General features: G+C 50.4%; 1 protein-coding gene across 2 annotated transcripts in view; it reads left to right on the top strand.

The window, feature by feature from the left end:
• DLG3 (discs large MAGUK scaffold protein 3) overlaps window positions 1-12193 on the top strand; it is a 76426-nt gene that overhangs the window by 36091 nt on the left and 28142 nt on the right. The window contains exons 5-6 of one of the 2 annotated variants that reach the window (XM_030449026.1): window positions 3991-4044; window positions 11312-11362. In XM_030449026.1, the coding sequence (XP_030304886.1) occupies window positions 3991-4044; window positions 11312-11362 (105 nt within the window). The remainder of the gene's footprint in view (window positions 1-3990; window positions 4045-11311; window positions 11363-12193) is intronic. The other variant, XM_030449027.1, reaches the window with a different exon arrangement.

Here is a 12193-nt window from a genome sequence, read left to right as displayed (position 1 = left end):
GTACAAAGTTTTGAAAAATCATCCTGATTTGCAGTTCTTACCTTTGTCCCAGCAGATTACAGCAAGAGGTGAAGGGTGATACTTACGGACATTTGGTGCTTGGCTGCCCTCAGATGACTCTGTTAGGGCCCCTGGGCTGCAAAGGCCATTCACTCATTGGAAATACAGCCCAAACAGCAGCAGTCCCTCTCAGATGACTGCCCAGAGGTGATATCTAAAGGTGTTTCTGAAAGGCTGCATCCATCCCCTGAGGTGTGTCCTAAGTACTGCCAGCTGTCTTGCTGTTCCCTACACATGCTACAGTGGAATCACTCCAGCCAGGGGCAGGCTCCTAGGGAGGAGATATCCCTCCTGCCCACAGCCTTCTCTTGCCTTTAGCCGTGGAGACAGCTGCCCCCAGACTGGCTCTGGGCTCTCCTGTGACCTCTGTAGGGAGCTAATTCCTTGCTGGGGGCTGCACAGAGCAGGGCACTGCTCCCTCTACTAGCATGTGGGCTGTGGCTGCCACTGGGATCATTGTGTAGTGCTTGAGTGTTGGTGTCTTGACATAAATGAATGTAAGGATCTGCTTCTCCCAGCCTTCATGAGGCCAGCTGACCTTCAAACCTTATTTCACCACCATTCCCTTCAACTCCTGTTGCTGCCCAGATTTTCCCAACAGCTTTCCTCTGCCTCGCTGGCTTTGTGCCTAGATCAATATCTCTGCATCTGTGCAGTGAACCTCCCCTCACTCCCTGAGGTCTTTCAGTCCCATCTTCCCTGCATCCTCCAGACCCTGAGCCCAAGGATCTGAGCAGCCCCTTGTGCCTCTTCTTGAGAGTTCAGGGCACCTCCAGCTCTGCTGAGCTTTGGTGGTCCTGCTGCCAGGATGAGGTGAGCACTTTAGGGCTCAGACCTCTTTCCATTTGCAAACCCCTCAAGTACAAATAGGACTTGGTAAATAATAATAGAGTGATTAAGTGTTTTAGATGAAAGAGATCTGACAGCCCCCATTGAATGCGACCTGAATGCACAAACTTGTTCTCTCTCCTCTCTGCATGCAGCAGCCCCCTGCTCCTTAGGGCAAAACACCATTCCTTACACAATGGAGGGCACACCAGCATGTTCCTGTTGCCCAGCAAAGAATGATGACATTCTGTCTCCTGCCCTGGCCAGCAGAAGGCTTGGTATGTGTGCCTGCCTGACAGGGAGGTAGAGGCTTTTCATTTTCAGGCCCTCTGCTTATTTCTGAGTCTCAGGTCTTTTCTGATTGTGCTGTAGAACGGGCAAGATGCAAATGTTAGAATATTTGCAAGCAGAAGACAGAGCTAATGTCCAAACACCTTTCTTGCAGTAGCTGGAATAGATATCTATGGGATGCAAGGGGGGATTTCCTGGTCTGAATTCCTCCTGACCATGTGTGTCTTTGTTCTAAACAGCCACTCACATTCAACATCTCCTGGGTCCCATCTGGAGCCTGTGTGGGAAATTGTGCTTCTAGCAGTATTTTGAGATGTAAAAATCACTAGTGTGGAATGGCTGCAAAGGATGTGCAGTGAGCATTGTAGGCAAAATATGTCCTTAGGGCCCACCACTATGTGAGAGAGGCAATGTGATGTGTGATTTGTGGGCTATTAGTAATTTAACTAAGAGACTGCAGTGGGGCTCAATGAAAGACTCAGGCTGGACCTGCAAAAACCTATGTAACATTAGCATAGAGAGCACTTGTCCCTGGGAGAGATCAAAACCAGCATTTGTGGAGCTGAATTTGTGTCATAAATCACGGAGCATGTGACAGGCTACACACACTTAGGACGCCTCTTCTGCATCCTTCCTGGAAACTCATCAAATGAGAGCTGGCCTCTGGCCCATCAAGGTTCAAGCTTCCATCATTTGTTAATTGCTGGCAGTATAAGTACATCATTTTTTGCTTGAAATTTGGAATCCCTTCCTAGAATTGCACTGGAGACTAATAAAGGCCAGTGCCAGGTTTAATACATGCTATCTCACAAGTTATCTGGATTAAATGCAAGGACTGTGTACTGCCAGAGAGGGGATATTCCCAGTTTAACATTGCTTCTGGGACATGGAAATGCCAAGACATTGGACCTGAAGATTGTGATTCAGGGGGAGGGGTTTGGCAGGGGTGCTTGGAAGTGGTCATATTTGCCTGAGCTAGAGAATTAAATGCCATAAAAACTATGGTTTTGTAACCAATGGTTACAACTGCGGGAAAGATCACAAAACATTTCAGTAAGTCAGATAAATACCTTGTTCTTCATCCATATAAGAGGATAAACTTTCAAGGCAAGATTTAAATCACAGTCCAGTTGACCCCTAACTCTCCCACCTTTAATATTTGGAGAGTGAAAAATCCAGAAATACCATCAACTAAAAGAAGGAGACAGTGGGGACTGCCATCCAGCTTGATATGAGTAGGTTGGTCTTTGGCTAATACAAACCCAGAGGAGGGCAGTGAAGATGTAGCCTTTTCCTACCAAAACATCACAGAGTCACAGAGGCCATTGGGCTCTGCAATCCAGTCACTGGGGTTACTGGACAGATAGTGGTTTCTGTTTATTGCTGCACTATCCTACACCTTGACTTGCTTGTTCCTGACTAATGTTTTTGATGCCCTAAGGCATCACCTCCCCTTGTAGCTCACATCCCTTGGTGTTTTTCTCCACATGAGCCTTGGGACAACAAATCCCTACTCACCGATGACCCTCCAGATTTCGCACCACTTGCTGCTGCATGCCAGCGAGGGATGTCGGCCTTGTAATCTTAAATTTCTTGCTTTTTGCCGCTTCTCCCTCGCGGCTCCCCCCTCCCTTGCCTCAGCAGCGGTGCGGGCAGGGCTGGCTCGGGGGAGCGGGCTGCGCCGCGGCCGCGGGGGATGCCGCGTTTCAGGAGGTTGCTGCGCTGGACAGCTCCTGTCCTCGGGACCCCGCGGCTGCCTCGGCCCCGTCCCTCCGGCGGCTTTTCCAGCACCTTCTACGGGAAAGCCTCGTCCCTTTCGGGTCTTGTCCCTGTATTCTGCCCGCACTTGCCCTTGTGTGTCCCCTCCTGCCATGTGCAAGGAGCTAATAGGCAGAGAGCAGTCCAAGAGGCAGGACACCCAGAGAGGGAATTGTAGAATCAGCCAGGTTGGAAAGGACCTCTGAGAGCATCAAGTGCAACCCTTGATCCACTACTGCCGTGGTTACCAGCCCGTGGCACTGAGTGCCACATCCAGTCACTTCTTAAAAACCTCCAGAGACGGAGAATCCACCACCTTCCTGGGCAGCCCATTCCAATGCCTGATCACCCTTTCTGTAAAGAATTTTTTCCTAATATCTAATCTAAACCTCCCCCGGCAGAACTTAAGTCCATGCCCTCTTGTGCTATTGATAGCTGCCTGGGAGAAGAGACTGACCCCCACCTGGCTACAGCCTCCTTTCAGAGGTTTAGGTAGAGCACTGCAAGAGAGAGGGTTACATGGCAGGAGGGGACAGAGGAGTGGATGAGTGAGTCTGCCCAGCAGGGGTTTACCCCAGGGGTAACAAGGATGAGTGACCAAACACTGCCACCTTTCCCAGGGCATGGTGGCCCCATGCTTAGGAGGGGCAGCAGCAGCTGCTCAAAGATGTGTGAAGGCCTCAGGGCTGGATTGCTGGCAAGATAACCCTACCTCAGGAGGACTGCCTCCTCTACTCTTTCTGTTTCCTAATCCCTCAGTAATGTGGATTTCAAGTATGTTTCGGTGCTGATGGAATTCTGGCCTGAGGCTGGGAGAGTTTCCATGTTTCCCAGTAGCCAAGGTTGTTATGGATGCACGAGGCCTAAGAAAGGCACTGATGTCCAGAATCATGCTGTGGCCCTGCTCCTGTCCCAGGACTCCCTGGCACCTGGAGGAGAGACCATAGCAGAGCCCTTCCCGAACTGCTCTCTGCCTCAGGAGAGAGGAGGTTGTCTGCAAAGGGCTGGATTTTTCACTCAGCTCAGTGACATCCCACTTTTGTCTCCTCACAGGCCAACCCTGCTCCCATTATTGTGAACACAGACTCACTGGAACAAGGGCTCTCTGTAAGTCTCCTGATTTTGTTTTACTTCCTTTGAACAAGCAGTGTATTTTCCCTGCTCAGAGGTGCAGGAAAGGCTTCTGCATCTCAGGCAGGCCCCAGTGAGGTGACAGTACCTGCACCACATCCCTACAGCACATCCCTCCCCCAAACATTGCTGGGGCTGGGTGACTGAGAAGAGCCATGGCTATCAGCAAGCAATGCTAGGGACCAGTATCACAAGGAGGATACAGGGCAGGAGACACTCAGTGGGGCAATCTGAGGGGTAAGCAGGCATCAGAGGAGCAGGGAGAGCTGGGCTGGCTGTGTTCATGGTTACCCACACATCCATTTCCACAACTTCTCGTGCAGGGTGGCTGTGAGGCTCTGATCTGCATCCTTTGCCTTCCTGCACTGCCTCATCCCCCTTCAGCAGCCCTGGCACCTCAGGAGACAGGCAGGACTCCTTGGGTGCTTGTTGACAGAGCACCTGCTGGTCCTCAGGGCAACAGGATGCATCAGATGCTGCTCCTCTCCCAGCGAAGGCTGCCAGCAGCTGAGCAGTGCTTGGTGACTGTGAGTGTTTGCAACCACAGTGCATTTGGCACTCTTGGCATAGTATAAAGATTATGGTCCTCGGTTTGTTGCAGAGAGGGTTTGTGTGCTGCTGCATTCCTTCCCAGAACATCTGTGAATCATTCCTGCCAGGGGGATGGAAGGACCCTGCAGCACTGATTCCGTGCTTGTGGGGCGCTCCCTTTTTTCTCCAAAGGGAACACAGCTGATGGCTTGCAAGAGCTGGATGCTTTATATTTGGCTTTCTTCTGATACAGCAAATTTCAGCTGCCTTCCACATTAATGAGTGGCAGCAGGACTCATATCTGGGTTGGTTTGTCTTTGGAGTTGCAGGTGGCTTCTGGTGGTTCAACATTCCTTTTAAAGAGCTGCAGATCTCAGCCCACAGCCTGTGGTGGGGTCATTGCACATCAGAGCTGAGCTGGGCTGATTATGTAGGGCTACAAAATGGAAGATAAGCCCAGATGAGATCTCTGCAGCCCTGGCTGCATGGTTTAATTATGCCTCAGATTCTGAACAAAAGCCACTTGGTGTTGAAGAGGAAGGTCTTGGTGCTTCTCTTAGCATGATGGTCATGGATCCTGCAGCCTTGTATGATCATGGCAGAAGAGATTTGCTCTCCCCAGATGCTTGCTTCTCCAAACCCATGGCATGCCAGGGTATTTTTGGGGCTGGAGGCTTCTCACAGCTTGCTAGGCACCTTGGCTGCAGGGCAGTGCTGTGTTGCTGCCTGCTGTCTATGCTCACCTGGTTTGTGCTGTTCTACACAGAAATGGAAGAAGGTCAATGTCTCCTGCAAAGGAAGGACACACTGCGAGGCTGGACTGGGGAAAGTGAGGGATGTGTTGTGGACAGGGCAGGGAGGTATTCCTGGATGGAAAATCTGCTTTCATGACTGTTTTGCACCCTTCCTCCTTTTGGGGGACATTGCCTGCTTGCTGTTGAAACCACCAGTGCTACCTCCTTTTCCAGGCTCCTGTTCTTCTTCCCTGTGTGTCCAAGGGCAATGAGAGGTGAGCCTGAGGGCCAAGGACAGGCTCTGTCACCTCAGATAGGCTCCCAAGCCCTGCAGAAGCCAGCAGCAGGAGCCGACATGTGGGGCCAGCAGCTGCCTCCTCCCACCACAGCACAATTTCACTTTCCTGCCCTTCTGGCTGTCTCTCCCCACTCTCTCATTAACTCCATATCCCTTCCTCCTCCTTCTCCCTTCACCTCATTAGCTCAATATCCCCGTCTGCCCCTTTGTGTGCCTTGACCACAGCTGCTTCTTTCTGTGCTGGGGTGGGTTTGGCCAGGTTTTGAGGGTTGCTCTGCACCCCTGGTAGGCACCAGCATCACCCTGGGGATGGCAATCACCTACCCCATCTATGCAGCTCCAGTGACACTTGCGGGGGTGGGAGAGCTGCACTGCAGTGGCCAAAAGGAAGGGGAAGGTTGTGGATGCTGTCTGAGGGGCAAAGAAGCATCATAAGTCCCATGCCCACACTGCACCACCTGCTAGGAGCCTGTATCCAAGGCAGGAGAGACACCTGACTTTGATTCTTCTTGCCTACAGTTTTATGTCATATCAGCACAGAAACAAGCCCTGATCCATTCTTTCCTTGCCTGGGGTTCCAAGCTCCTGAGGAGAACACACCCCAGAACCTCCCATTTGGCAGTTTCCCAGGTCATCAAAGGGGCTACACCAGGGGCTTGGTGCAGAAAAGCACAACAGAATGCCAAATCTAGAAGCATGAGTTTTTGCAAACCCAATTGCTGAAGCCTGTTGGTACTGTATGTATTTGGAAGAGTTAAAGTCACATCTTCCAGACTTTAATTGCTTAACTATTCAATGCTTTCCTTAATTATAAACAGATGGATGTAATCTAGTTCCTTCCTGTTCTAGCTCCATTGATTGTATTGGACTAGCTTCTGGGCTGAGTTTGGCTCTGGCTGTTTATCAAGATCTCTGCCTCACATCTTTGTCTACCCACCTCCATCCTCAAGAGTGTGTGGCATCAGTAGCACCATAAGGTTCTGCAGCACCAGGTCCCACTCACCACCAGAACTGGGGCTTGGCTCTGCTGCCTGCAACTTGCGTGGAGCCCAGCACCCCCAGGGTGTAAAAACCCAAATAAATCCTAAAAAAAATCCTTCTATATTAAAAGGGGTGCTGGAGGGGATCAGCTGTGCCAGCTCCAGGTCATTGTTTGTAGTTTCACCCACTGGTATATTTTGTAGGTAGACAAAGAATCAGAAGCCCATTTCCCATGGCAGACAGGGTCTCTGCATTTCAGCGTCACCTCTCTGAAGGTGAAATAACTTCTTGCTGCCCAAGGTGCATGGCAGCTTCTGCCAAGCAGTCCCAAAATGATCAGGGGTGGTCACACCAAGCCCTTAAGGAATTTCATACCCTAGGTCCTTGGTGCCCTCCTTTTGTGCCCCTCTGCCCAGGAATGTGATGCTGCCATCTCCTCAATATCTAAAAGCCAGGTCTGAGGAAGCTAAGTGGTTTCCAGGCCTAATCCTGACCAGGAAGTACCACAGAAGCCCCAGTCTCTGCCACTAGTGAATGCAGAGGCACCTCTGTGTGCAGCACTGACTCTGCTGCCACTGTCCCCAGCCACAGTTGCTGCAGGATCAGGAATGGTAGAGATGGCTACCACAGTCCAGTGCTTTTGAACAATGCAAAACTTGCTTGTAAGCCTGTAAAACATAAAAAATAAAAACTAAACTACCATCCTAATGCTTTCATCCCAAGTGCTGGCAGTGGGACATCCTACTGCCACTTCCCACAGACAACATGGCTTTAGAGCCCTCCCAGCTGTGTGCTGAGGCTATCAGGCATCAAACCATTTCCTTCTGCCTGGGCTCAGCAGACTCATCCCCAGGACCTGCTGACAAAAGGCTGATCAGGAGTACAGTGCACAAGGCCAACTCCATGGGCAACATGCAAGGAGGTTGATGCCAGACTTTCACTAGAAGCAAGTCAGTAGATCTTGGTGCTGCAGCAGGACACATGGGAGAAGGGAGGAAGCTCTTAAACTATTTTTTCTGGGTCCTCAGCCATGTGCAGGCAGGGAAATCTCCCCCACATAAGCACTGTCACTGCCCACCCCAGTGGGGACATGCTCATGGCTTCTGCTGCTCTGGCATGGGGCTGCTCTCCTTTCCCCTCACTGGGACATGTGTGGGGCATTGCCAGACACCCTCCACCTGTGGGTCTGACTGGCACTGCCAAGGGCTGACCTTCCAGCCTTCATACTGTCTTCATTATATTGGTACACAACTGTTCCACCACCAGTTCTGGATGCCTGACCCCACTGCATCGTAACCACAAGATATGAGCTAGATCCTACTCCAAAAAGTGGCTGTGGGCAGTGTTATCCTTCCTTCAGTTATTTCCCCTTACAGCCTGGTCAGGCATTTGAGTTTGAGGAACCCTTTTTCAGTCTTGTAAATTTGGTCTCTTTTCTTCATTAAAAAAAAAACCCAAACCAAACCAATGCAGACCCCAGCTCTCTAGCAAACTGCAAAGAACTTTCCACTTGCACTGGTGTGATGTTGGATGGTGGAACCTGCAGACAGCTTGCAGTAGCTCTGGAATGCATGTGCTCTTCTGTTTATCAAATGAATGTTAACTCTGCAGCCTTCTGTTGATGATTTAAATGTCAGCATCACTATTTCCCTGCTGCTCAAAACATGAAAGGGAAGTGAAGGCCAGCAAAGAGTGCCTCTTCTTCAGCCTTCAGGTGGGCTTCCTGCATGGGAAGGCCTTGGAAAGAAATACTCTTAACTCTTTTTTGTGAGAGACCAGATGGTGCTTCGGGTCAGGATATGCCACCCCTGTCAGCTTTGAAAGCCTTACGTGGGGAGATGGGAGCAGGGTTGAGTGTGATTTCCCTTCCTGGGGCCAATGGAGCTGGGCATCTCCCCACCGAGCCCATAGCACTGAGATGGCCCCTAACAGGAGCTGGGGAGGAGCACAGGACACCAGAGAAGGAGAAAGCAGATCCAGGTTGCAGCTGCTCCATTGAGGGCCATGGGGAGGTTTTGCTGTCAGTGAGTGGCTGGTATTCAATTTTCCATTCTATTTTGCTTTGTTGGCTTGTTCCCTTGGTTACATGGTATATATTAAGGTATTCATTTGGCTTCCTTATGGAATTAACTGTCGTTCTGTTGCATGGATTTTGGAAATACAATCCAAACAAAAACTTCATGGTCAGGCCTGTCTGACCCTGGCATGTCTGGCCAGAGCAGGCTGCTCCTGGCATATGCCACACCAGGCAAGTGCTGACACCACTCGCTTTCATGGAGTGATGCAAAACACCACACAGCATTGTCAGCACCAGGATTTGGGGAGTGGGGAAACCCCAAATTTACCTGCCTGGAAGTGGGGTGCCTGGTGGGGTTGCATGCCAGCGTGTCCCTGAGTGCTTGCCAGCAGTGGCTGCTCGCTTGGAAAGGCTCACGCGCTGCTGGCGCTCCCTGCGACTCACAGATTGTCAACGTTTTCTACACATCCCCATCCTGTAGGTATGGATGTGCTGTTCCTCTGCGGCCGTGGGTGTGCATATGGCTGGCTGTGTGGAAACTGTGCTGCATGCCAAAGCAGAGAGGACAAAGTGTATAGTAGCAAAGGGTGCCAGGAATCCTGAGTTGCTGGAAACACATGGAGAGGCAACACCATGCTGCACGCACCAGGCTACCAACTGTGGAGAGGAGATGAGCCCAGAGGCTGCAGCAAGGGAAGCTGTGAGGGCAGTGTGGGACAGCTCCACACAGGATTAATTGGTAGGGTAGGATGCAAGGAGGGAAAGACAATCCATGCACAGGGAGCGCCTGTGGCAAGGGAAGCAATGCCCTCCTACCTGCAAGACCACAGCCCAGGGCCGTGCTGTGGCGGGGCCATACGTCCCTGTCCCTCTTAGTCTGTTGGGGATCCTGCTGTAGGTTAATCCCACAAATCTCAGTGCTTTTCTGCAGAGGGATCCTGTTCAAGAGCTGACCAGAGCCTTTTGCAATGTGCTGGGACGATCAGAACATCCTAATATTGGAACATGTGGATGTCCTGACCCTGAACTGTGTCCCGAAATCTTCCCGTGGCTGATGGGAACCAGGCACAGAGCGCATCCGAGGAGGGACAAACCTCTCAGACTGTGTTCCCTGGAGCCCCTATCCCATCTGTCTTCTCTGACTCTCCTCAACTTCATCCTTCTTCAAGTGCAGATCCCACAGCACAGTATAGGATTGCTCTGTCCTCCCCAGAGCTGTACCCGGCCTGGGACAAGGGTGCATGTTCCACCCCAGATCCTGGTATGCAGAACTGTTTCATCACCTTGGCACTTGATTATTCCCACCTGGAAATACTTGTGTACATATAAATAGGGCCTCACAGCCACCTCCCTCAGTTTCTTTCCATGGTGTCAGGTGATAACTTTTGGCATAAATTATGTTTGCTGTTCCCTTCATCTAATGACCCAATACTGTTGGGTTTTAGAGGATGTCCAAGCTGTACCTCAATGGAGGTAGATAGGGAGATGGACAAGCTGAACAAAATCAGCACGTTGGTGATGAATAAGGGGAGCTGTTCCCCAACAAAGTCACAGCAGTTCCAGTTCAGGATACAGAGTGCATATAGCTCCATATGATCTATCAGCCATCAATTAATGGTGAGTAATAATCTGCAGGAGGAGCCCTGCCTGTTGTCCAGAGGGTGCATGATGGAAGAGGTGTTTCCCTGCTGAGCTTCAGGTCCTGCCACAGCTGCCATGCCATGCAGATCTGCCTGCGTCCCATCCCTTTTTTCCCAGAGTGACTCAGATTGAGAGGCTCAGTCCAGTCTCCTCTAAAATTGTTGCTGTTTAGTGCAACAATTCCAGATGTTCTAATAGCCAATTGCTTTGCAAATCTTCCTGAATTTTAGACCTTGTCAGCTGTTCATGGCCTAATCCTGATGACCTGGAATGAAATAGCTGATTTATTGTCCTGTGCATTGTTGCTTATAGGGAAGGTTTATGACCTGCACAATTAACATTTTAGAGCCTATAGTTGCATCCCTTTTGTTTCAGGCCATTAGGTTTCCCAGAGCCCTGCTTTGATGCTGTGGATAGGGGAGATTTTGAAGCGTGAGGATCAGTATGGTGTATAGCACTGAGACAGGCTACACCATTTTTTTTTTATATAAGGGCATCATAATGTTTTCCCCTCTTACTGTGTCCCACACTCACACCTTGTTTCCTTTGCACCCAACTAATTCTGTAGAATAAATTATTGGGAATTCATCATTAACACAGTCATGCCACTAAAAGACTTAAAAGATACAAGCTGCTAAAGGTGTTGATTATGTACAGACATTATTTTTTTTCCTTAAATGGACCAACTTCCTTTTCTTCCTGCAGCAGTGAATTCCCAAGGTAAATTACATGCTGTGTAGCAAAGTCATTATTTCTTTTTGTGCTTTGAGTTGTGTTCCTTTTCATGCCTGGAGAAATGGGGCGGGAGAATAAAGACTTTGCACTGAAGTGCATTAAAGTCAGTGGGCTTTGGCTCATGCCCAGAAAGAAAAGCAGCACACGGTTTAATTCCAGGCCAAGCTCAAGCAATTGCATTTAAGGTTTTTTCAGCAATGATGGCACAGCTTTTAGGTTGGATTCTTGATATTCAGCTATTAGAAGGGAAAAACAAATTCCCCCAGGACCAGCACAGAGCCATAACACTGTCTTTCTCTCCCCCAGGTGAATGGCAGTGATGGGATGTTCAAATACGAGGAGATTGTCTTGGAAAGGGTAAGTGCTCTTTACTTACCCACCAGCAGCCTTTGCTGCCTCTTCCCACTCACCCTCCTACCAGCACAGCCAGCAACCCCCTACATCCCTGTGCCAAGTAATGTGGAAAGTTTGGTCTCTGCACCCCACTCTCTTTTAAGGCTTTTGGGGGTGTTGCACCTGCCTTCCCTTTATTGCCTTTTCAGTGCAGGGAGAGGTGGGCTTGCTGCTTCTTGCCCTCACAGACCCCTCCAGAAGGGAGGAGGAGAGCTTCTGCCTTTCCTCCCTCATTCACACCCTCACCCTCACAAACCCACTATGGAACTGGGGGAGGAAGCTCTTTGTCACCACCTTTACCAGAAAATGGAGGTGTAGGGAGCTCTGCTTGTGCAGACACACAGGCAGGCTCACCCCACAGCTGGGCATGGGGGACTGGTGCCTCCCCGTCACCGAACTCCCCATCTCTTGTGGTACACAGTCTGGAGATGCTAAGCAGCAAGAACAAGTTTTTTTGTAAACTGGACCACAGTGGGGGGAATATCTGCTTGAGCCTTTTCTTGTCTGTTGTCAACGCAGAGCTGATGCACAGCACCGTACCCAGCTGTGATTCAAATTAGCTTTCCCCCACAGATGGGGCTTACCCAGGGGCAAGTTGGAACTACACAAGGCAGGGAGGGCTTTCCCCTGGTGCCCAGAGACCAGCAGGGATGGAGGGAGAGCAGGAAAAGCTGGCTCAAAGTTTGCTCCAAGAGATGGGCACAAACCTACTGAGCAGGGATGGATGGGACACTCTGTGGCACACCTTTCCTCCTCCTTGCTGCCACACCGAGTGGCTCTGCTTTACCACATGGA

The sequence above is a fragment of the Calypte anna genome, chromosome 4 (assembly GCF_003957555.1).
Source record: "Calypte anna isolate BGI_N300 chromosome 4, bCalAnn1_v1.p, whole genome shotgun sequence".
Lineage (NCBI taxonomy): Eukaryota > Metazoa > Chordata > Aves > Apodiformes > Trochilidae > Calypte > Calypte anna.
Note: the sequence above shows the minus strand (reverse complement) of the source record. Positions and strands in the feature narration are given on the sequence as shown.